This window comes from Pristis pectinata, chromosome 18 (genome assembly GCF_009764475.1).
Source record: "Pristis pectinata isolate sPriPec2 chromosome 18, sPriPec2.1.pri, whole genome shotgun sequence".
NCBI classification, from domain to species: Eukaryota; Metazoa; Chordata; class Chondrichthyes; order Rhinopristiformes; family Pristidae; genus Pristis; species Pristis pectinata.
Window position 1 is genome coordinate 34,289,438 of NC_067422.1, and position 26,748 is coordinate 34,316,185.

Consider the following 26,748-nt stretch of genomic DNA (forward strand, 5'->3'; position numbering starts at 1 on the left):
ATCCTGAGACCAAAGCCATTTTGGAGATGTCCAAGCAAACCATCAGCAGGATGAACGGTTCTGGCTGTATACAGAATGACCAGTTGGAGGTAGCTTGGAAACTACTTCTCGAGATACTCAGGGCATGAAATTCAGCTAGAATTTCATTATTTGGAGTTATTTAGATAATACTTCCTCATTTGCCTGATGTGTTGGATGCAGCCAGCTTACCCTATCAAATATAATGTGCTTCTTCACCTTACATAGTAGATGGTGCTATACTTTTCTATCTGTATGACTGTAGTACCTCACTCTATATAGGTACATCACTATTATCAGATGTTATTATCTCAATCTATATTTTCGATACAATTACTGTCTCTATATCTTAGATATCATCTCTCTTTCTCTCTGTTGGAAGGTGTACTTTGTGTCACTGCTTAGGTTCAAAACCATTTCAAAGGGCAAGTCACATGCCCTTTTCATGTAGACACTGTTCCCATTAGAGTTACCTATACATCCCCTTGATTATAAATCTCAAAAGCTGTCCTCTGCTACCATCACTTTCAATCCATGGGAACTTATTCAAGGATATATTCTGCAACACATTGTCCAAATGAACAATTTTGGCATTCTTTGGAGTCAAGTCACTGCAATCCTCAAAGTAAGGTAAAGTTCTGGGGAACAATTCCACGAACAACAGTTATTTTTTGTCATCAGATCCACCTAAATGTCCTTACTTGAAGGGGGCAGTGATTGGCTACCTGATGTCAGGGGCAGCCACTCCAGACTACCCTCTTCTTCTACAGACCACTCCCTCCCCTGCGGGTGGATAAACAAGACATCTCGTCACAACACTAGAACTCAGGGAAGAACTGAAGCTGCAGATGCACTTGGGAGGATGGATGAGAATGTCTAAGAGCACCAGAAAGGGCATTAATCTCTGCAGTCCTTTTTTTTAAAATGCCCTTCTCTCCTTTCAGCCCAGGCTGAGAAGCACAAACCTCAAATAAAACAGCAAACGCATAGAAATTAAGGTGAATGTATTCTGTTGCCTTGACAACCCAGACTTGGAGGAAACAATGCATAAATTTTAAATACTTGCAACAATTTCAGTACGCTTTTTGTTGACTTACACCCATTGTAACACATCTGTACCACAGGATTATCAGGAAGAATTGCATCTACAAATGGGGAACAGTTTTTTTCATTTAAAGCAACCTGATAATTCAGGATAAATCAGCTTCTGGCATCAACATTGTCCATTAAACACATGCTTTTGCATGAGGCATGATAGGAATAGTATTCATTGTCATTGGTACCAGCTGGAACATAGCACAACAGAATTTCTGTTTCACTCTGCAACAGGAGACATAGTCAATGATGAAATGACACTGACAAGAAGCACATCCAACAGAAGACAAATACAAGATCCAGAAATGTTGACTTGAGAAAAAGAATTTGTTGCGCAACAGATGAAAGCATTAGTCTACACATTAGCCTGAAAATGTCAAGTGCTTTGGCAGGGAGAGGAGCAGATGGGTTTATATATAAATCAGGGCCAGAAATACTCTTCCTTTGTGCATTTCCCATCAAATGGAATGCATAATATCACACTATTAGAGTTTGATTTTCACAGATCATTCAATGTGCTGTTTGTCTCCAGTTTGAATCGTCCAAAGTCAAGGTAAATGTTGATGGGCTTCATAACATGCAATCCTACCCTCCATTCTGTTCTTGCAGTATTAGAACATTACACAATGTATGGCACAATGGTATCTGCAAGTGCAGGGCCTTGCAAGGCTGACACCAACTCAGAGTTTGGTGTTGTTATTGATCGCTTAAACTTTGCTTTTTTTGTCACTTATCAGCTGGGCAATTTAGGGCTATAACCTTAGGGCAATTTAGGGCTATAACCTTAGTTTATTATGATTATTTTTTAAAATTACAAACGTTTCTTGGAATGCATTTTATTTATCATGTGTAAGGGTCCCATCAGCAGGTAAATAATGGCAGGAGGAGGAAAATCCTTAACCCATGATTTGAGTGAGATTAGCTAATCTAAGCAAGGGCAGATATGGCTATTATATCTATAGTCTGGCTGTTCCACCTATCTAGTGTTCAATGAGTCCTACTTGGAGCCTTGAGTGGTCATTGAATGAAGCTGAGTTGGGCTTAGATTTAATGCTTCTGACATTTGCCAAGGCTTGTGGCCAGGGCTCATGATGTCATTGTCGTGAGGTGAGGAGGAAAACCAGTATGTGAGAGACCAGAACCAAGCAAGAAGTCCCTGCCCCAGGAGTACAGAAAAATCTGGATTACTTTTCTTTCATAAGGGGATTGAGGCTGTTGTTGGTGGACAATTGTCAGAGGAGCTTAAATGTCAGTGAAAGTGATTAGAGGATGCGAGGTCTGACCAGCATTTTCTTGGCAAGGGCTGGACTGTTACACTGCGGAAGAAGAGATGTCACATCATGTAACTCATGCGACATTATTACATCGTATGTGTAATCAGGTTCAGTGTGTTCTCAAGGCCTCCTTTCAATCTGTTCACATTTAATCTGCTCGAACTTCACTGAGGTACTGTTAACAATTGTTGATTCAAAATGTTTACAAATCTGAGGGGAAAATATATCTCTGGGTATTAAAGTCATGAACATTTACAATCAGCTTTGAGAAGGCATCTTCTCCATTGTTGAGAAACTACTTAAACTGTCCATTGCTCCCAAGTCAGCCAAGCCCCTTATATATCTCTTTATAACCACTTAATGAGTTGATATCCTTCTGTTGGTTAAATTTTGCACTAAGATTCATTTTCTCTTCCTTTGCTTCTCTCTTGAGAAGAGTGAGCTAATTCTTAAAAATAATTCATTTATTTTCTTCACCTGAGAATCCTTTTACAATCTTTCCTGCTCATTAATTTCCCTCCATCCTTTCCTGAAGGATCTGCCTTATCCTAATGGGATGCATCTGCAAGACTGTGCAATCACTATCAGCCTGTTCTACAGTAATCATATAGATCAGTCTAAAATTATTCCTAATGTATATGTGCATGCACTGCAGGGACAGAACAGAGTCAAGAGTTGAAGTTGACCACCTAGTCTCTACTTGGCTGTGAGCTGCTGAATCCAATTATCATGCCCACAGTATTGAGCTTAGCAATTCAACATATATGATTACTCATCCTCCAGGATAACATTGCTTAAATCTGTGGAAGATCAGTGATTAATTTAACTCAAAGCTGACATTGATAATGTTTTGGACACCAGAGGAATCAAGGGATATGGATTTAGAGAAGATCCTGCAACACATTGTCCAAATGAACAATTTTGGCATTCTTTGGAGTCAAGTCTCAGAATAAAACATCAGGTGTTCACCCTTCCCCTCAGTCACCAAACTGACCTCTCAATATTCTCCCTGTCCTTCTTGCATTTTCTGTCTCTCTTCTGCCTTACATCATTAGCTCATCTTCGATACAAGATACACCTCCTGCACCTTTGGTCAAGTCCTCTAAACTACTAACTACCCAACTTCCATTCCTCAATCCTATTTAAGTTGTTAATGGTTCCCGTCCCTCAGGCACTTGCCTTCTTTTTTCAAATTTGCTGTAATCACCCCTCTCCTCAAGAAAGCTGATCCCTGCTTCATTGCAAAGTACCAGCCGATCTCACCCTCCCAAGTTTGCACCCATCTTTCCTGGAACTCCTCTCTGAATCTCTTCAGTCTGGTCTCTTGTCCCGTCACAGCCTGAAAATGGACCTTAGCAAAATTGCAAATGACATCCCATGTGATTGTGACAAAGCTAAACTCCCTCTCCACATCTTTCTCAACTGGTCTTCATGTCTTTTATGTTTTTACGTCTTTATGTCTTGCACTGTACTGCTGCCGCAGAACAACAAATTTCATGGCATATATCAGTGATAATAAACCTGATTCTGATTCTTTACCCTGAGCAAGGAATCCTTCTCCAAAGTCTTTCAAGGATTCTACAGCAGCCTGATTCAGTTCTTATTTACCCAGTCAGAGTTAAATGGCTTCACTTATTGGTTCTATGCCAATGACTGGTGGCCCCTCCTACTCTCATTTACAAGCTGTCCTTGGCAATCCCATCGACAAACACAGCATCAGTTCATTATGATGGCACCCAGCTCTACTTCACCATCATCTCTTTTGAAATCTACACTGTCTTTAAATTGTTAGGCTGCTTGTCCATTATCCAGTACTACAAGAGCAGGAATTGTCACAAAAAAGTCCATTCCCTACTCCATCATTCTCTTTGGCAATTATCTGAGGTTGAAGCAGTATGTCTACAAAGGTGGTGTCGAGTGTGACCTAGTGATGAACTTCACACTATGCCCAACTTTAAGACCATCTAGTTCCAATCTCATAACATCACTGAATACCACTCCTGCCTTATCTCATCTCATGCTGAATCCATGATCCAGGACTTTATTACCTTGGACATGGCTATTCCAATACATTACTGGATAGTCTTCTCTGTTTCATTCTCCATAAACATGAGGTCCACTATGATTCTGCTGCCTGTACCCTAACTTACAGAGTCCAGTTTACCATTCATCCTGTGCTCAATGGTTCCTGGTTATGCAAAGCCACAGTTTTAACATGCTTACTTTGGTTTTAAAATCCTCCTGTTCTTACTGCACTTCCTATTTGCAACACACTCCAGCCCTACAACTCTCAGAGGTATCTAGCCTCTCCAATTCTGTTCTCTTGAACAGCCAAATTTAAATCACCACACCAATTGCAACCATATTTTCAACAGAGTTCTGTAAACTCTGGAAATCCCTCTCTAAATCTCTATGATTTCAGTCCTTTGAGGCTCCTTAAAACTACATTGTTGATCAAGCTTTTGATCTTCTGTTATATCATCTTATCTGGTTCGGTGTTAAATTTAATTTGTTAACACTTTTGTGGGATGTTAACCTATGTTAAAGATCCAAGGTATTGTTGTTCAATCCCACAGACATGCACAGCACAATTGATCAACCAAATGTGGGAACTCAAATTGTTATACTTGTAGAGTGTTTTGTACATGAATCACTAAGCTCGTAAACTGCAGAGATAAAAGACCAATAACATCAGCATTCAGTCAGTGCTCGAGTAAGCTCTAAAACTGGCAAATATATTAACTAGTGATGCTAAAGAAACTTTTAACAATTTCATCTTCATTGCATAACTTAACAGATTCAGTGGATGCCTACAGTGCTTTGTTGCGATCATTTGAAAGGCACTGTGATGAGGAGAGACTGACAGATAACCAGATCATCAGAAGTAAGACACCCAAAAAATTGTATTGTATTCCATTCTTGATATAGAGATCTGAGACTCTGTATGCTTGGCTTCCTTTGAGTACCCTTTCCAAACACTACTAACAGTGATTGCAGAATTTAGAATTTACAAATCAGAACTGCAGCACACTTAGAATTTGAACTGGTGATTTTATATAGAACTTTACAAAGAAGGTGATGGTGGTTAATCACAAGTTGTGCCCCATGTGTTTCAGGAGATACTTTCAGACCTCCTGAGAATGGTGACTCATCATTTCCTAGAAACACAAAGAGGTGGAGGTTGTGTAAGGTTTGATGTTGTCCAGTCCTTGTGCATGAAATTATAACTACATAACATAAATTGAGTGGTAGAGTATTTCGAGCCCTGGTATAAGCAGAATACTGGTGTGGAATATGTACATTGCTTTCCAGCGTATTTAGTAAGAATACGTTTGCATCATCGGGCAAAGAGTCATCTGTCAGTGCTAACGACCACGATTTCTCAGACTGAATATCAGACGTCAGAGAAACAGCCTCCATCTCAGCTAGAGGGATCTAAACAGGGAGAGATGACCAGTTGTGAGAAACTAGGACAACAGTTCACAAATGGACTTTACACCTCAATAGTCTGCACACTCACTTACCAGAGGTGAGTACGACCAGCTCGTATGCATTTAGTGCTTGCGACCTAAAATAAATTTCTCTCCTTCTTTTGTACAGCTAACTACAGCTACAGTGCTTCCCCCACTCCCAATTTCCTCTCCCTCCACATGCTCACTTGGGACTGCTGATTCACACTGGGGTACAGTTACACTTATGACAGCAGCTCCTGATACCCCAGCCTTCTTTATTTACTCAGTCCTGTGAGTGTCCGTGGGCTCAAGGGACCATTATCACAGGTGTGTTCATTAGTACAATCAATGGGATTACCTGAGTTTAGTTGTCTGTAACTCCTGTAGGTAATTCCTAGGTTTAATTTAATTGTGTGATGAAACCATTTTCTTTTTCTGCTGCTTTAAAATCAAATTTGGGGGTTGTATATTGCTGGAATCTACACACACCTCTCAGATAAAACTTTCTGAATCAATAAAAAAAATTAAATGTTCACTTTTGCAATCTGATTGGGCATTTTCTGCTTATTAGTTTAAGGTTAAGGACATTTAAGCTCCCGGACCAGCTCTGCTATTCAGGTGGATCGAGGCTGTTCCACACCTCAATTCTTCTTCCCGGTCTCCTTCAAAACCCACCCCCCTACCCTTTTTATAATGTGAGGCACAGTTTCAAATTTTGGAGGTGTGCATTAACCTAGTAACAAAGTCAAAATGAGGTTTTAGTTAGCTTGGCAGTTAAATATCCGTCATTAAATCCCACAGGCCTTTACAAATGCCTCATTTTAAAAATCATTTCAATAAAGATGTGAAAGATAGTGCCTAGAAACTCTAGTGCAACTAACGCACATGCTACATGGTTACTGTTCAATAGCTAACATCTCAAGCAATGGCACTGCATATCTCAGTAGGGCCCAAGGCCTTTATGGATACAAATACTTCACCTGGGCCCATGGCTACAAGGCAGAGGTGGTCGAAGAGAGGTAGGGTAATCATAGCCCTGATGAGGGCAGAAGATTGGGTTGGCAGCTGGTGAGGGGTGGGATGATGTCAATCGGGATCATGGCCTGGATTCGAGTCAATGATCAGCTGAGTGGGATAGGTGAAGGGTGAGGTCAACAATCAGAATCAAGATTGGATCGGTGATCAAGAAAGTGGCCAGGGTGTAGTTGGGGGTGGAGGTACATGGGGTCAGTGGTCAAGGGATTGGTCCTCTATCAGGGATCCGAGGTTCAGGGGCTTTTGAGAAGCAGACAGTATGGTGCAGGGGGAGACTGGGGAATCGATGGATTTGGAGGATCTAAGATGGGCTGTTGGGATGATGATTGGTGGGTGGTGTGGGTCTTGGAAAATCCGGATAGAGCTGAGATTCAAGGGAGTGGCATTGTTGGCAGCATGGAGGGGGCAGTGTGCTGATTGGAGTAGTGTTGGCTCAAAGGATTGAAAGTACAGGAATTTCCTTCGCAGATCCCAGTCTGGCACTCTGCTATGAAAACAAAGTGTTGAAGTACAGCATTTTTGGACAGGCATTTAACTCCTCTTGCAAGTAGTGTTGCACAGGGAACGATGTAATTTCATTTGCATCCAACATGACATTTTGTTAGATATGCAGGTGAAACTCAAGGTGGGAAGCACCTGGTCAAATTTGCAGAGTGATGCCAATGAAGCAGAAACAGTCATCATTCCGTTTCACTCCAAGATAATTACTTCACCAAGTGTTCCCATTTCTCGGCCAGGTTGAACAGTGTTCTTTGGTGCTTTAGTTTCACTTCAGCTGGTGATGATGTGAATAAAGTGCATTGATGTAAGGCAATGGGGTTTTCTTAGGGTCTGGTTCCATGGTGTTCAATCTTCAACGATTCTCCCCTCTGACAATTAAGCCTGCGTTGGCGCTTGGACAATTAGTGACATTCTGGGATGCCCGTCTTCAGGATTCCAGGAATTCAAAATTAATTTCCCAGGCACTATTGTGAACCGTTTGATTGGGCAGGATGAATTGGAAGAAAGAAGCTTTGCATCAAAACCCTGAGGAATAATTCCTGGAAGATAACACAGTGTAGTATAATCCTTCCTCATCCAACCTGCTTAGATCAGGAACCAAACCTCAGGGCATGTAAAGGAAATAGGTCTAGGATCATATTTTGAATCCCAGAGATGACTTGAGTGGAATTGTATCAAAGGATATGCTAAAAGGGAAACATCAAGAAAGTAGATGTTTCATACTAATGGATGACAACTATTTTCATTGAAGGGTTTTACTTTATTTCTATCTTTGTTTTTCCTACTCCCAAAGTCTAGGGCTGCAGATTTCTCCATTTCCTGAGGTGAATTAGATCGTCCCTATCATGAGGAGAACGGTGGTCTGTACAATTGTATCGCTACATCACAACTCTCTTGTTAATTGTAAAGTGGCCCTGAGGCAGATGAGTATGGGGAGGGGTTGGGAAGATGGTTCTAGCAGGATTCAGGTGGGAGGAACATGATAGATACAACAGGGGAAGGTAAAGGAGCAATTCCTTAATGATAAGGAAAGAGATGGCAAAGTCAGAATTTAATAAATTCAGAAAACAAGGTCAATTCAAGGAAAAATGGTAAGAAGATAAATCTATTAGTGTTGTATCTGAATGCCTGACAATTGTAACAAAATGGATGAACTAACGGCAGAGACAACTGAGTTTTATGAATAGCTATCAGAGAGGTTACTGCATCGTAGCCAAGCTTGAGAATTAAGTATTCTAGGGCACTTAATGTTTAGAAAGGGCAGACAAACAAAATAGAAAAAAAGTGGTCAGATAGCTCTTATCATGAAAGATGATTGTAGTGAGTCCAGAAGTACAGGAAGTGGAATCAATATGTATGGTGATAAGAGATACCCAAGGGCAAAAAACATTGGTTGGAAGGGTTATAAGCCTCCTGAAGCAGTAATACAAATGGAAAGAAAATTGGACAGAGAATTAATCAAGAAATAAGAAAAGCTTCTTGCAAGAGTAGTGCAATAATCATGGGGGGGATTTTAATCTTCATTCAGATTGGGAAAATCAAATTGGAAACAGTAATTTGGAGGAAGGTTATGTAAAATCCATTCTCAATAGTTCTTTAGAACAATATGTTATGGAATCAACTAGGGAACACACTAGCAGATCTCATTTTTTGTCATGAGGCAATGTTAATTAGTACTTCCATAGTAAGAAATCCTCCAAGGAAAATTGACCGCAATATGACAGAATTTTGTATGCAGTTCAAGAAAGTCACCATTAGTCAGAAGTTAGAGTTTAAATAAACCAATTATATGGGTATAATGGGTAAGTGGCCAAGTTATATTGGGAAATTAGATTATAAAGTTTGCCAGTTGATAAACAATTGCAAACAGTTACAGGAATATTTAAAATTCTTAAAATTCCATTAAAAAATAAAAACTCCATGAGAAATGTGATTTGTTTGTGGCTAACTCAGAGGATAAGGATAGTATTAGTTTAAAGAGTCTCATAACCTTGCCAAAAAGGTCAGTAAGAGAATTGGAAAGATAAAAAAAATGTTGAAGACAGACAGAGAAAAATAGATTAACACCATATATAAAAAATATTATGAACTACACAACTATGTAAAAAGGAAGAGAGGAGGAAAAATAATTTATAGAGATAAATACACAAATTAAGACAAAGAATAAAGAGGTGACTGAAGGTCTTAACAAATATTTTATATCAATTTTCACTGCAAAAAGAAACAATAAATGTAATGACAATGAGGAACTTCGTGTCACTTCATTTTAGAGAAAGTACTGAAGAAGTTAAGAACAATTAAAGAGCAACAAATCTTCTGGGTTTGATGGGCCTACTTACTTCCTTATTACAATGCAGAAGGAGGCCATTTGGTCCTTCAGGTTCATGCTAGCTCCAGAGTAAAGCCATTTCCACTCTCCTTATTTCCCTGTAGGCCTTCAACTTACTCTCTCTCACATTCCCATCAACTCTCCTTTCCTTCTTTTGCCATTTACCTACACTACAGGGCAATTTACAGTGGCCAGTGACCAGCACATCTTTGGGGTGTGGGAGGAAACAGGGGCACTCGGCAGAAACACATGTGGTCACAAGGAATCTGCATCCTGATTCCATAAGAACTGGCCAGAGAGACAGAGAACATACAAGTGATAAGGTTTAAAGTTTCCCAGATTCTGGCACTTTCACAGGAAATTGGAAAGTAGCAAATGTAATACCACTATTTATGAAAGTTGGGGGAGAGAACAATTCACCAGTTAGCTTGAAATCTTTTTTTCAGCATAATGCTGGAATGCATTAAAAAAGATGAAAGAACAGGATACTCAGAAAATTATAATGTGAAAAGATATCAACATAGTTCTGTGTAGGGAATAGTGTTTGACAAATCTAATAGAATTTTTTGCTGATATTACTGGCAGGGTAGATAAGGAGAAACGAGTGGACGTAATATATCTGGATTTTCAGATGAAATTTGATGAGAAACACACACAATAAGAACTTACTGGGCAACATATTAGCTTGGATAAGTTATTGGTTAAAGGACAGAAAACAGGGTAGTAGACTATTACAAGTTGGGTGCCATAGGCATCAGTACTGGTCCACAGCTACTCAATTAATATTAATGAATTAGATGAAAAGAAAGAATGCAGTGTAATGTGATACAAGGGTATTAGGAAAGTGGGCTGTGAAGAGGAGATAGAGAATATGCAAAGTGATAGCAACAGGCTATGTGAATGGGCAAGAAGGTTTTTTTAATATTTGTTTACAGGATGTGGATGCCACTGCAAAGGCCAGGATTCATTCTCCATCCTTCACTGCCCTCACACTGGGGGCTGACTGGCCATTTCAGAGGACAATCAAGAGTCAGCCATGTCAGTGGGACTGGAATTACATATAGGCCAGACTAACTGAGGAAGACAGCTTGTCACTATTGATACTAACTTTCTATTTCACATTTAATGAACTACATGTTTGAATTTTTCAATTGCCAAGATAGAATTTGAACTCATCTTCCTTGCTCTATGGTCCAAACTTCTGGTGGAAATGGGAATATTATTTCAGAAATGATGGGGTAGAAAGAACATCGAAAGGAATGGGATGATCCCTGTTGATCTGGTGTACCTGCCCAAAATCGCTCCATATTGCTCTTGCATGCTCGTGGTTACCCAGTCTGAGCCAGAGGACTCTTCTCACTGATCCTCCAGATTAGGCCCCGGTGGTGTTGCCCAAGCAGTAGCAGTGCCTCCTGACCTGAATGAGGAGATCCTGCTTCCAAAACACTCCTGACAACTGAGAAAGCTATGGCCAGGTTTCCCGAGGTGTGAAAACAAAGATCAATTTTTAATAGTTTTTTTGATATCATTGATAAATCAGCCACTTTTAAAAACTATTAACTTAAAATAAGTGAACAGAAATTGTGAATGAACAAATAAATAATAAAAAGATATAAATTAACCTCCGTTGAGTCAAATCTTTGCCCTGCAATGCCCACTGATCCTGTGGAACTTAGTGCAGTTTAAGCAGCTGAACTCCAGCTGCTCTGAATGTAACTGCCTCCAATAGCCAACAAGATCTATCAATTTAACTGGTGAGGGACTAGTAAATGCTGATGTATATTGGGTTCGATGAGCTTACATTGAAGCTTGGTTGGGTGAGGACGGTGATGACGCAGTAGGGGTGAAGAGGAACAGCACCTCATCTTCTGACTGGGAATATTACATCCTTCTGGGGTCAATGTTGACTTCATCAATGAGGTTTCCAGCATTTTTAGTTCTGACCTCCAGCAGTCACTGCAAATTCCTCTGGAAATTCATATATTTGTTAAGCATCATTTCACCTCACAATGTCTCTTCTGTCATTTAATCCTTCCTGTTTTCCATCCTATCACCTCCACCTTTTCCACGTGAGTGGGCATTGACCTGAGACGTTAACTCTGTTTCTCTCTCTAATTATGCTGCCTGACCTGCTGAGTACTTCCAGCATTTTCCATTGCTATTTCAGATTCCCAGCATCTGCGGCATTTTACTTTTACCTCCCTGGATGAATCTCAATCTATTAACTTGATTGCACAGTCAGGATACTGCAATTATTTTTCAAATGGTTGCATTGTGTTCAGAAAATTAATTCCGCAGAGGCTGAAGCCATCTGCAACATGTTTGGGGAGTGACAAAGAGGAGGAACCTCTTCCCAAATCTTCTCTGAACACTTCAAATGTCAGGAGAAATCAACATTTGATTGAAACATGGAGTCTGTCAAAGCAGGACTGTGGATTGTTTAAACAGAAAAAAAAATGTCTAGAAATCAATACTTAGGTGCAGAATAAAGAATAAATGCATTGTTGTTACTGCAGGTATGGTAGTGTAGCGGTTAGCATAACGCTATTACAGCGCCAGAGACCAGGTTCAATTCCAGCCACTGTCCTGTAAGGAGTTTGTACATTCTCCCCGTGTTCTGCGTGGGTTTCCTCTGGTGTTCCAGAATTCCTTCCACATTCCAAAGATGTACGGGTTAGAAGTTGTGGGCATGCTATGTTGGCGCCGGAAGTTGTGGCGACACTTTCCCCCAGAACACTCTACGCAAAAGATGTATTTCACTGTGTGTTTCGATGTCCATGTGACTAATAAAGATATCTTTTCTTATCTAATTTTTAAAATAGGTGCTCAGTGTGGGTTTTCTCTTTGTTTTCTAAACCTATCATTGTACAGAACTACAATGTTTTAATTCTGAGTTCTTTTAAAGCCAAATGGGAATCACGCATGCTGTACAATCATGAATTGGTTGTACAAGGTAAAGGTGCAATATGTAAGGTCTGTGCATTGTTCTCTCCTTCTGTAATACAGCTCCAGTGAGTTCAATGTGACTGAAAGCAAATTTTTACTCCATTGGTTTGCCTTAAAACAATTGTATTATTGCAAAACTAAATGTTTCTATTCGCCAACACCTGTAATTCAAGATAGAAAATTAAGCAAATGAGATATATTCTATTTCTTGATGGCTGAAAGCAAAATGGCCAGGACCATTGGTCTGTCCCACATTAATGATCTACATCTCTGCCTGGAGGCTTCGGCAATGATTGAGTGACAGGCAGCTCCCGTCAGTTCCCTCTATCTCTGCCAAATAGAGAAAAGATTTAACCCGCTCCCTTCCTTTCCCCACTTTCACCACCCCGTGTTTTCATCAAGAAACTGTCATTCTCCAGCAGGAAGTGGCCCTTGAAGTTCTTGGAGAACAATGCAAGGAAGAAATCTGGATCTCGTTTGATCCCATCAGTGCAGCTGGAGTAATATTCTGATCTCCCATCACCATTATCCACAAGAAGAAACTCAGAACAATATTCTCAGGTATTAAATAAGAATCTTTTAGCATTAGCCCTTCCTATAATCTATGAGCAATTTCTTACCTTTAGTCTGAAAATACTGGTTTGTATTTAAGTGAATGCTGAATGGCTTATTTCAGAATTATATCTCTTTTGCATTAAAAGCAATAACCAGATCAATTTGCACCCACTTTGCAAGAGTTATCACAAGTTTGAGAGAGGCTGGTACCGTCCTGGTGCTTGCCTGTTTAAATGCCTCACTTACACAGTAAAATGTTAGTGAAATATGAGACTTAAGGCAGTGCTTCTTACCAAATGTGCTGCTAGCAAACTATATCATACCAATCTGATTTGCCAGGCAGAGAGAAAAGCAAGTCATTAAATTTCTGAGTGGAGTATTACCAAATATAAGAAACTATATACAGGTGTACAGTGTATTGTGCTCAGTTCTGGTCGTCTCACTACAGGAAGGATGTGGAAGCCATAGAGAGGGTGCAGAGGAGATTTACAAGGATGCTGCCTGGAATGCGGAGCATGCCTTATGAAAGCAGTTGAGGGAAATTGGCCTTTTCTCCTTGGAGAGACGGAGGCTGAGGGGGGAGCTGATAGAGGTGTCTAAGATGATGAGAGGTATTGATAGGGTAGATAGTCAGACGCTTTTCCCCAGGGCTGAAATGGTGGCCACAAGAGGACATAGGTTTAAGGTGCTGGGGAATAGGTATAGAGGAGATGTCAGGGGTAAGTTTTTTTACTCAGAGTGGTGAGTGCATGGAATGGGCTGCCAGAAACGGTGGTGGAGGCTGATACGATAGGGTCTTTCAAGAGACTGTTAGATAGGTACATGGAGCTGAGTAAAATAGAGGCTGAGTAAAATAGAGGGCTATGGTAAGCCTAGTAATTTCTAGGGTAGGGACATGTTTGGCACAGCTTGTGGGCCGAAGGGCCTGAACTGTGCTGTAGTTTTTCTATGTTCTATGTTCTATGTACAGGCTCATTTCACATAACAATCAACTGTGCTGCTGCCAATTGAAACTAATTGTCTAGTTTTTTTTACACCATGTATTAAAAGGCCTGATATTGTATTACAGTTTAAATGGTTTAGTTTATTTGACTAATTTTCTCCCTGTCTCACCTGCTGTGCTGAGATACAGTTCTGTAAAGTTAGTAGGGGTTCCATTATCTCACCTGAGTGACCATTCTCTCACATTTGACCCTTGCTTATGCTCTCAATGGGCAGTTTGACGATGGAGAGCATCGTCAATTGTACTTTGACTGGTGATCACACTTCTGTCCAGCAGTTGTCAGTGATCCGATGGGAAAAATACCAAGCAGAGTTTTGACCCTCTAATTTACCATTGCAGAGACCAACTGGACAGTCTCCATAGAAGCGATTAGCTATCGTACAGATTGAGAGTGGAAGCAGAAACCCTTCTTGGTATGGTTGCATGGTAGGGAGTTTGATGTACTAAATGTCAAATCATTGAACAAAAAATTCAGTAGTATTTGGGTTGCTGAGGCAATCAATAAACTATCAAAATTTTATACACAGTGGTAAAGAAAAGCCCAAAGTAGCTATTGTCAAAGGCGAGACTGATCAGATCTTAACAGTGAAGTTTTGGGAACGAAACATTGGTTTAAGTTAAGTCAATGATCAACGATCCCACCGATCCTTTAAATAGTTATGATGATAGGGGGATCAAGTTATTTCAATTTATTGAATTGAATTCTTTTTCATATATAAATCAACTTCTACTCTCTTCATTTTAAATATTAAAGCTTTCCCATTCATTAATTTGGGCAGTCCCATGCTTTTATATTGCATTGCTTCTTCCCAATCTCACTTCATTTCATGCTTGGAATGTTCATTTTACGGGTCAGATCTTGGGTGTTGTATGTCAATGCTGAACTGCACCGATTACAGTTCTTACTCTCAGATTTCACTGTTACTACTTGCTGCAAGACCATGAAAAACTCAAATGCAATGCCCTTTCTCCAGAAAGGGTGGTGGAAGTAAAAACACTGGTGACTCTCAGAAGATAATTGGCCACCGTGCTAAAAACTAACACAGATTTTTTAGAATAATTTTTCAACAGCCAGCCAGCACAACATAAAGGGTTCCCACCACTGTCTGATTCTACAATAATCTAGGAGTTAAATGCATTGTAATGTGAACCTCTTCAACTATAGGTGGTTTCCAATAAGTTGAGAGCATAGTTAATGCATAAGTACTTAAATCATACAAATCAGAAGGACCCTAGACACAATTTGTGGAATTGAGATGCTGATTGATTTTGGTTGGATTACTGGGATACAAGAGTTGGCCTCTGTTAGAGAAAGGGAAGTTTCAGTCCTGATTGGTGTTCAGTCTCCATTGGGATCAGATGTAAAACAGATGCTCACTCCCATTACATTAATAGTCATACTGTCTCCCTAAAACTGGAACCATATTGAAAGCTGTGTGTGCTATTTTAAGTTTCAGATATGTCTTGATATGCAGGTACTGAACAAACATCACTGACTGTTTATTATATTACCCAGTGCTCCTTTTTGTCTTGCTCACTTCAAGGTAATGTTATCAGCAAGGAATGGTTGCCCCTCTGAAAAAAGTGAAGGTGCAATGAGTAAGATATGAGAAAAGGGGATTGATATAAATTCTCAACCACATTCTTTTGGGAATCTGATGGGGTTCAATACAAAGACTTGGGACAAGTCATCTGCTTCTTCCCTTCAATCTGCATACAGGTAGAATGGGAGAAGTGAGGGGTGAGCATGTGGAAGGTGGGGTGGGGAGTATAATCTTTCCACTAGCTTGCATAGCTCTCGGCACTTTTTTTTTTCCAGGTTAGATCTGTCTGAGAAACAATGATTACCCCAATTCTGCTCTCATGGTGTGTGAAATACAAAGTATTTAAACTGACCTGGATGCATCATAGCACAGACTCTGTGAGGACTGAAAGTATTAAATTAATTATGTTAACTTGACCCCAGTCCATAACCCCCACAACTGTGAACACAGAACTCAACCAAAGAGAAAAGGAAATAAAGTTACAACAACACATGATTACAAAGCAAACTGTCCTGTCCAGATCTAGAATCTCAGTCTAACCTTGAGACAAGACCTGGAAAGGCCTGGAATAAGTAAGGATCATAAGAGTCTAAAATTTGAAATGTGAAATTTATCACTTTTCATAACTTAGAGCTAAATGCCTTTCTAACCCAGAATTTTGACGTTGATTATTTCTCCTTTCCATTAATTTCCAAATGAGGAAAGTTAACCATTTTCTCTCATTAAAAAGAGAGGAGGCAGGAGTTTTGAGACACACCAACACTGAATTAGCCAAAAAGTAATAAGATGGGATACTGTTGATAACCTTTTCCAATTTTCTGTACGTCTCCCTCTCTCCTGAAGTTGCCTCTATTGTTCAATTGGTATCTTCATGTGTGAGTCCAACAATGAAAGTAGGCTGACTGTTTTATCATGGGGTAGGAGCAGTAAAGTGGAATGCAATCCTATCCTCACTCAACACCTATTGCATTGCAGGATTACCAAACAACAATTAGTTCAGGAATCCTGAGTGAGTTTCCAATTCCCTCACAAACTGAAGCATCTTATTGCTGCACAGAGAGACCCATTCAGTATGAGAGCTGAATCCCAAATCTCAATAATCTGTCTGTTTTAGTACCAGACCAAAGGACATATCACTCCATCTTTCACTCTCTTCCTTTGTAACAAGCGACTATTCAACCAGCAGTTAAACACTTGCGAGGGCCTGAGAGTATGAATGGAATTTTATAAATGTGATTTCTTCTTTCATTTCAAGTGACTCCTAACTAAATTTAGATAAAATGCATTTGCAACAAAGTCTGTGATGAAGGCATTTGGCCTATCAGCTCTATATCTTGCAATCTGCCTCATCCTGGACCCTATCCATCTCCTTGATTTTGAGTAGGAATGTTCTGCATAAACATTGCCTGATCTCTCAGAGTAAACAGGAGGCAGAGCTCCAGAATATTCTTTAATTCTCACATTTCCAATACTTAATTGGTCAGGAGCTGACTAAGTGCATTTGCTTTACCAGCTATCAATGTACAGTAAGATCCAATATATATATCCAGCTAATGAGGCTCTTGCTGCCAGCATATATTCAGAAAATGGGCCTGATAATTTTCTAATAGCAAGAATAGGATTAAATGTCCTCTGCAATTAGCTTTGAGTGTCATTACACAACAACAACATTTCAAGATAGCAACTATCTTTCCACCATACCAATTGTTCAAAACTCTTAAATTTGGTGTAACAGTCAAATACAAAACACCAATCGTGCAATTGTCCATAAGCCCAAAGTTGTCCAAGGCTTGAATAATGCTCACACATCTGGGAAGTGGAGTCTGCCCAATACATGAATACTGTTCATTCAATCTCAAGAGACCTAACTTGTCCAAGCACATAACTTCTACATCTGGCAAGCTCTTTATGCCCAAGGCTTGAATTTTGCAGATAACAACCATTTTGCACAATTTGACAGAATATAGGAAAAGTAAACATTGGTTAAAAGGTGATCCTTCTCTCATCTTTAGCCTCCAAACTTTCCCCCTCTGTCAAGTGCCTGTACCTCTAAAGGTGTCAGCTACAGCTCTGCGATAGTATTTTGTCTCTGAGTCAGAAAGTTGAAGAGGGAGGGGTGGTCCAAGAAGGATCTGAACTTTAACATTGCACAGGCTAAAATGTCTCAGGGTGTAATTGGGCAACAGATGGCTTTTTTATGGGCTTGCTGCTACATGGGCTACTGGAAAGGTCTTACAAGAGAACAAGCCTATCCTTTACGTGCTTCACTACTGCCGAGGTAATCGGGTGAGTCTGAGTCTGTGCCACAGGCGTATTTACATGAGGGAGAGTTCAGGAAGAGGAGGGGGGGTGGGGGAGAGAATCAGGAATTGGTATCCATGGATTTTAGGGGGCCTTACTGATCAGAGATCACAAGGAAAGGGTAGGCTGCAAGGGATAGGAAGGGCTGTTGGTTTCAAGATGGTTACTGGGATTCGTTTTAGCTGGAGATAAATGGTGAGGAAAAGGTACGGGAGAAATATGGGTGAGGGTGGGCTGTTCGGGATCATTGGGTGGAGGACTGGATTGGAGATCAGTAGTCATGTGATGAGTGGGGGGATTTGCAGAGCAGTAGTTGAAGGATTGGTCAGCAGCAGTTGGTAGCAGAGGGAGCAGAAGAAGATTGTTGGTCAGGGAGTCAGCAGATCGGTAATCAAAAGGAGAGCAGTAAAAATGAGCATGAGAGAGAGTGAGTTGGGTAAGACTAATTAACAGAGACCTACCTGAAGTAGGTCTCCTATCTGAGGTTCCCAGCCTCAGAGGCTGAGACTGCTCAGGCAAGTCAGTAATTGCAGGTGTTGTACATGAATGATCGCATTGTCCAGGGGTGATGTATGGATGGACAAACATTTTCTGTAAATGATACCCAAGCATGTGCCTGACACCACAGTGCATGTCCAGGGCTCTTCCGTGCATTGATTTATCATACGCAGTGGACCAGAAAAGAAAAAAAGTCCTACACATTGTGTAATTCACATCAGGTACCCAATTTTCCTTTATGTTTGATTTTTTCATTGAACTGAATCACACAGTGCACAAAATAGATGGTGCTAAGCATATTCCGATATCTAGGGAATTACTCGGCTGTTTTTGGATTGTTGTTTTTTGGATCTTGCTGTGGTATAACTACACTTCAAAAGTATTTTCTGTGGTGCCAAGGGTGTCCTGGTGTTCTGAAAGCTACAATGTGAATTTTTTTAATATATAAACTGTTTTTTAAACATGCTGAGTACAAGACTATGCTTCTTGGATGGTGCATGTTTTCCATTTCCTTTAGAAAGTGAAACACTTACCAAAGACGGTATAAAAGTCTATATATAGAAATAGAAATTATATTTCATTAATTTAAGTGCAGTGCAGTCTACCATTGTTCACTCCTGCAGAGAGTGCAAAATAGTCCTTATGCTATACTGGCTAAAGTTGCTGTATTGAAAAGATTACAGTGTATTTTCTTCCTTGCATTCCTTTGCCTCATTTAGTCTTGATCTTTTGAGTTAATTCTTAGGTTCCAAATCTGAACACAGGACTTTGACAAAGAAGTTAGAATTATTAACCTGTTTCTCAGTGCAGCATTTGTTTTGCTGTGGGATGGCATAGTTGTGGCAGACAGAACCCGAGAGATTGTCCATGAGGGTTAACTCTCCTTCCAATGAACCTTGGATCAGCAGGGAGACGTTGTCAAAAAATTGCTTGTCCTGTATGTACAAAGCAGGCAGGAAGAAATGATGGAAGGAGAAGGGGATTAAAGGGGAGGGGAATTGTGGATAGACAAGGATTACATCAATGGACAACAAGGTGTGGGCAGGAGATGGGGGAAAATGCCAACAAAATCCACGTTAACAATGAAAACACTGCTTCCAAACATTGAAAGGCAAACTGATTAATTGTATACTGAAGTTATACATCATAACAAATTATTGTTTCTCATTTGGGATTCTGATGTGAAATTATTAGACACATTATTTTGCAAAATTTTTTTTCCAGTGTAATAATATCACATAATTACCTATTTTACAGCATCCTGTCTGACACAATAAGATTAAAAGTCATTAACCATTCTCTATTTCAATTCTGAAATTTCTCAGTCTGATCAATGCATTTATTTTCCTGCATTCATAAATAACTTATAATCTTTCATATCCCTACAGCAATAAGGAAAGCACATTGGAAGAAAAGCCACAAAGTTCAGTTTCATTCACTCACACATTTGCTATGTCTTTGGTGAGATGTAAACTGGACCTAAACACCCCAGAATTACCTTGGAGTCCCCAGGAATTAAAGAATAATCTCTAAGGCAATGAGAGCAACCCTTGGAGAAAAATCACAAGGCATTAATAAAGCATGATTGTTTTTCATTTCCTTTGAATACCTTGATTTATTATTTAGCAAAATTGGCTATTTGACTGAAAATTAAGAATCATCCATTGGGATAGAAAATCTGGGTTGCCTTATGCACCTTTATAAGGAATTCTAAGAAATTGCTCCTAGAGGATCAACTGAGGAAATTACTTTGGATACATGATTGGTTAACAAAGCAGCCATTGTAGCTGGATGGATGGATAACCAACAATAGATGGACTGCAATCCTTTCCCAGAGGGAAAGGCACTGAAACAATTGCTATCATTTTACGATAGTAAATGATTTGTGTCTATAATGGCGTGCATACTTTCAACCACTTGATTCAACTGCGTTCACTCTTCCAAAGAGACCATCCTACTCAGCTCAAGTATGTAAATTGCGGCATCAAGTTTTGGAATTTGTTCATCAGAATCCCCTGTGGTCATGGCACTCCAGACACCACATTTTTTTTCCCCTTTTTGCCTGCTCCAAGCAAGATATTTGACTCTGTAGAGGATCATCTTGCCTTTTACTCAGCAGATCATGGTTCTCCAGGGTTGATGTTGCAGTTGCACATCTGTTCCTTGAGCTGTTTCCAGAATGAGGTATTTTACATTTGTGTATCATTCACGGAAAGCCATTCAGTACTTGTTCATGAAAAGGGTCATTGAAATTTGGAATTCTCTCCCACCTATTGAAGTAGGGAGTCAATTAAAAATTTTGAAACTGAGACAGATGGATTTCTGTTTGACAAGAACATTAAAGGGAGGCTTGGTACAGCTGCTACCTCGCAGCACCGGAGACCCATGCTCAATCCTGACCTTGGGTGCTGTTTGTGTGGAGTTTGCATGTTCTGCCTGTGACTGCTCCAGTTTCCTCCCACGTCCTAAGGACATGCAGGTCGGTAGCTGCTGTAAATGGCTTCTAGTGTGGAGGTGAGTTGTAGAATCTGGGAGAGTTGATGAGAATAGTGTTTGTGACGGGAGACAACGATGATGATTTTGGACTTCTCAAAATATATATGGGTGGCTCATCCAAGGCAGGACATCAGTCAACAGGATAACAAAGAGGAGTTGAGCAATGTGGTGCAGAGGTAGGGAGGGATACTGTGAGTATACTTATGGAAGCTGACCAGTGAGTGGTATTGGCAAGAAATGGCAATGGAGGTGGGAGGTGGGGGTTAGATCCTTTGGGGGCTCCACAGATTAAGAGAAGCCACTAGATTAGCTACTACTGTTTGCTAAGAATGGGGCAAGAAGAAGTTGTTCGCCTGAGTTGAAGCATGGAGGAGGAATTTTGGATGATGGGTTGACTTCGCTAAAAGCTGCAGGGGACGAAATAATAAAAAAAAGAATAATGGTCCTGGTCACAGTCAAGTAGAGAGATTGATAGCCCATCGCAATCAGAGTCACAAAGGACCGGGTTTTTTCAAACTATTTTCCAGTATGATCCCATTTTAATACTTGAAATTTCACCACTGCGCAGAAGCTAAACAAAACCCACCAGCAATCAAGCAACATAACTGGCAGAAAGCAAGATCCCACAAATAGCAATGTGAGAAGGGCTGATGATTTAATACAGCAATGTTGATTAATAGATAAAATTAAGCCAGTGCACCAAAAGAACTTGAGTATTCCTTGAATATTACTTTTGGATCTTTTACATTATCTGAGAGAGGAGGCCAGGCCTTGGTGTAAAAATAGCACCTCTGACATTGCAGCACCCCCTCGATACTGGACTGGAGTCTGAAATGAGATTTTTGTGCTTAAGCCTCTGAGTGGGACCTGAACCCACCAGTTTCTGCCTCAATGGTGAGGTGCTGTCATCGAGGACAATACTTGGCAACATCTTAATGTGCTAAACTGCACAACTTGCCTCGTCAGAGACTCCTGGAGGCCCGCACACGTCTTAGTAATGGACAACAGCAGAGGGGATGGGGATAGCGGACAATCATGGCTGTGGAAGTGGGGCTGGGAGTGGGGTGGCAGGCTAACAATGTTTTTCAGTGGGAGGGGTTCTGACATCCAAGGAAAAGTGCTGGGCTGAATGTGGTTCTTGGATATCAAACCCATCAGCTAATGTTGTGACCCATTTGGGAACCCTTAATAGAGAATGTCACCTGTAAGTTTGATTGGGCCATTCAGTGCTGTGGCTAGGGCAGATATCTACCAGGAGAGATTCAAACAGAGTTAGCAAAAAGCTAGGAATGGATTTGTGAGGTAACAACATGCTCAAGTGTTTTGTAAAGGAAAGATATCAGGTGTTTATTTGTAAAGACAGAGGAACTGATGGAAATTTTAAATGTTAATCAGGCTGCTTTTTAATTTCCTTACCATTCAGCGTAGAACAAAAGTTTACCCAACTGCCTATCATCGTTCAGTGCCCTCTTTCTATATATTTTTCTTGTGCATTGTCACTGAATGCCAAGGCAACTCTACCCTTCCGAAAGTGAGATGTTAAAACTGAGCATAATTCACCAAATGTGTTTGATCAGCACTCTGTATTAGTGCAGCAGTACTTCATTGCGTGTACCTCTTCTCGTGAAGGTCATCGCCCCTTTTTGCCTTTTCAATCACTTTCTAACTTTTATGCCTGAGCCCCCAAATTACAGTCTCAGTGATCCTCCACTTATCTTGTAATCACATCTCTCATTCTTACATTCAAAGTTTACATTAACTGTACAAATGGCAGATGGGAACACATTGCACTACATCTGCTATCATTTTATGCACACAGTTATGTGCTTATGTTCTACTACTGTCATATCTAAATCTATCTTCTCTTGCTGCATGTTAAAATATTTTCTATTGAACATGATACCATCTGTAAGTGTATTTTCTCATATTTTATCCTGGTACTCATTACACCCACTTTTGTTCCTTTCTATAATTCTTGCTTTCCTCAATTCTACCGCTAATCTTTGTCCATATATAAGCTTTTTTATTTTGCTTAATGTTGGTTCTAATCATTTGCATACAAGATGGTCATGCATCCAGGGACTAAAAAACCTCTCTTCTAATTCATTAATTAACTACTTGAATGAATTTGCTTTTGCCTTGTTGATTTAGCAACTAATAATTTCTGTCAGAATGTTGTGGGTAATCTATTCTCCATTCTGAAAATTAGCCTTTTTTAACTTCAAGGCTTTAACTGGGTGAGCCATGGATCCAATTCTTTTATATTTACTGTCCCCAAGAAGCTTACTTACCATCTGTTGACTATCTCTGGTTCATTACTCTCATAAAATAAAGTACTGTCTGCTCCTTATTGACTCATAGATATAAAGGGACAGTAATTTGTCTTCTGCAACAACACAAGAAGTGCTGGAGGAACTCAGTGTGTCAGGCAGTATCTATGGAGGGAATTGGACAACTGACGTTTTGGGTTAAGACTAAAGATTAAGGTCAAGACCCTTCATCTGGTCCAGATGAAGGGTCTTGACCGGAAACATCAACTGTCCATTTCCCTCCACAGATGGTGCCTGGCCCTCTGAGTTCTTCCACTGCTTTGTGTGTTGCTCCATATTCCAGCATCTGCAGTCTCTTGTGTCTCTCTCTGTAACTTGTCTTCTGTTGTGTTCATGTGAACTCCACTTTTGAAATTTAGTTCCACAGAAGTCAACGCAGCTGAATTTCAGAAGCAAGTTCATGTGCATGCATTATTTATTGCATAGATCCTGCATTCAAGGAGGATAAGTTATAACCCAATAACTTTAGAAGAGTTCAGACGTTTCAGAGGACAATCAGAATGTAGTAATGTGGGATGCCGCACTGGAGGTGTTGGATTTTTAGTAAAGTGTTAAACTGAAGCCAAATCCATTCTTTTGGGTGTAGTTGAGGTCTCATGACACCATTGAAAGAGCAGCACAGGAAATCTCCAGGTCCTCTTTTATTCCTCAATCATTACCTAAAACAGTTGTCATTTATGGTAATTTGCTGCGTAGAAAGTAAGTACTACACTTCCCTTTAAAGAAACAATGATTTCATTTCACAAGTTCTTTAAGGTTTTTAAAGTACTTTGAAATATCTTTCTAAGAAAGCACTGCATAAATAAAAATGGTCTTCCTTCCTGTTTCCTTTAGAAATTTGTCTTCTTAAAAGGAAACATTCTTAAGATATCACTAATAAGGAACTAATCCTCGAGAAATAATATCGAGCAGAATGACAAAGACTGTTAAAGAGAACTGACTCACTATACTGAAAACCCAATGGGCTGACTTCTATGTAATACAAAGGCAACTTGAGATATTGACACAACTAACGTGGTTTGAGTTTTTTAACGCACTCCTGATATGAAGAGCTCCAATGGAGTGTGAGTAAATTAAAAGGAGGCTTCTATTGATCTTCTATGTTTGGTAGTTTTTCCTTTTCTATACTTGCATTAGGTTATAATATATGCCTTGGTCAATATTTATCTATTAATCAACATCAGAGAAAATGAAAATCTACTCATTACATTGTGGTTTGTGGGAGGTTGCTGTTGTCAACTTGCCTGCTGCATTTCCCATAGCACAACAGTGGTTATATATCAAAATTAGTTTGCTAGTTGTGAAATATTTTGGGATGACTCAAGGCTACAAAAGACACTTTAGAAAGGCATGTCTATCTTTCTATTTAGAAATAATATACAGTGCAATGTATTTTCAATTCAAACTCTACAAATGATCAGTAGTCAAACTAAAATTTTGTTTCTTACCAGTGGTGGTTCTAAAGAAAATGGGGAATCCACTTTGATTTGGAGAGACTCAGATGGACTTCCTGGGCTGTCACCAGCATCTCTACCTTCACTGCCTCCCCAAGTCATAACGTCCATATTCCCTTGATTGGTATTTAACATTTTTAATTCCAGTTCCAGCTCTGCCTCAAGTTCTGCTTCCTCCTTTGCCTCTTTATTGCTCTCCTCCAAGTGTTTCATCAGCACCGCGATGACTACGTTCACCAGCACAAACTGAGCTGTCAGTACGAACGAGACAAAGTAGATTGGGGACACCACTGTGTTGTAACATGTGCTCTCTTGGTTACAGTCTCGTAAAGTATCCTGCCAATGGGGTAAAAGAAGCAGTTGTTAAAGAAGTAAACCAATTACAGAATGAATCAAGGTAATGAATGCAGGATTATAAGGCAAAGATAAACAAATAACTTCTCCAAGCTTAGAGATGAATTTTAATGCACTTCTTGTCCTCCCTACAAACTGTACCCTAGTGTAACAATACATTTTACTCAATTAAAATGTTTACTTCCAGTTTAATGCAGAATTTAAAAAAAGCCTTGCAAGGTAAAAGTTATTTAGTGCTCCAATTTAAAGAGAATGCATTGAGAACATACGGCAGGGATTTCACCAAAATAAGGTTTCAAATGGGGAACCCAATTTATGACAAAGTATTAGTATTATTTCCACAGGAGAAGATACGGCTTACGAGGAGATTAATAAAGGACATTAAAATTATGAATGGATTTGGTTGGATGGATATAGGTACAAAGACTACTAATGGTAAAATGATTTTCTTTCCTTTTGTGATAACCTTGTGCAAATTCCAAATCTGATGACAGATGATTGATTGGTAATATTACCTGAAATAGCGTTTCAATTTTGAGAAATTAAGACACTCGAAAGTGAGCATAGACTATAGAAAATATATTGTGGTGCTCAGTATGTCAGAACTATTAGACAAATCAAATACTAAGACAGGTGCTTGATAGATAATTGCTAAAAATTAAGAAATGAACACCAGTTAAGAAGATGGGAAGGATATTGATGGTAGGGGCTTAACATTTATTCTTCTATAATATCTTTCAGTTCTGATGCCAGGACAATGAGCTGAAATGTTAACTTTGTTTCTCTTTGTAGATTCTGCCTAATCTACTGAGTGACCCCAACATATTCACCAAAACAGATGCTCTGGATGGTTATACCATGAATATTCTTGATATGTGTAAATCATCTGCTAGTTTTGCTTAAAATATTACTGCCACTTCACTTGAGAAGCAATTCATTATTAGTAGTAGACATCCTGACGACATTGAAAGTGCCAGTTAATTATTAGATATATTTCATTTCTTTATAGGTTTCTGAATTAGATATGTGCCGCTTATCTGAAGCTTCTGTAGCTCAGAGATGAGATAGGATCTTACAGTTTTGTTTAGAAACATGTCAGGTGACCATTTCCAAAAGGCAACAAGAACATTACTAAATGAGGAAAAACCTCACCTTCATTATTCCATTCCAGTTGTCTCCAGTTGATACTCGGAACAAGGTGAGGAAAGCCATCCCAAAATTTCTGAACGTGGCATGTCGCCCCAAACCCTCACAGGGATGATAGACATCACATTCTAAAATTAGGTTATTAAAAAGTATCAATAAATTTATATGAACAAACATTTTTCAAAGAATAGGGGAAAATGATGGCCTGGATATTCTGGTAAGAGCTTCACATATGTACTGTGTAAAAGTTCAGGACTCCTTGGTGCGATTAGAAGCCTTAAACTTCTGTGCAGTGGATTTCCACTGATGGAACAACTCAGTTCTGTCATTAGACTCTTAAACTTTAAACTTTATTTATGCAGCACAGTAACAGGCCATTCTGGCCCAATGAGTCTGCACTGCCCATTTTAAACCCAC

The 26,748-nt window shown here is 39.7% G+C and overlaps 1 protein-coding gene across 1 annotated transcript in view; it reads right to left on the reverse strand.

Annotated features, from left to right (window-relative positions):
- The window catches only part of LOC127580134 (voltage-dependent T-type calcium channel subunit alpha-1G-like), a 278,942-nt gene that overhangs the window by 17,295 nt on the left and 234,899 nt on the right, over positions 1-26,748 (reverse strand). The window contains 3 exon segments of the mRNA XM_052033345.1: positions 5,688-5,822; positions 24,826-25,167; positions 26,338-26,459. Coding sequence (XP_051889305.1) covers positions 5,688-5,822; positions 24,826-25,167; positions 26,338-26,459 — 599 coding nt within the window.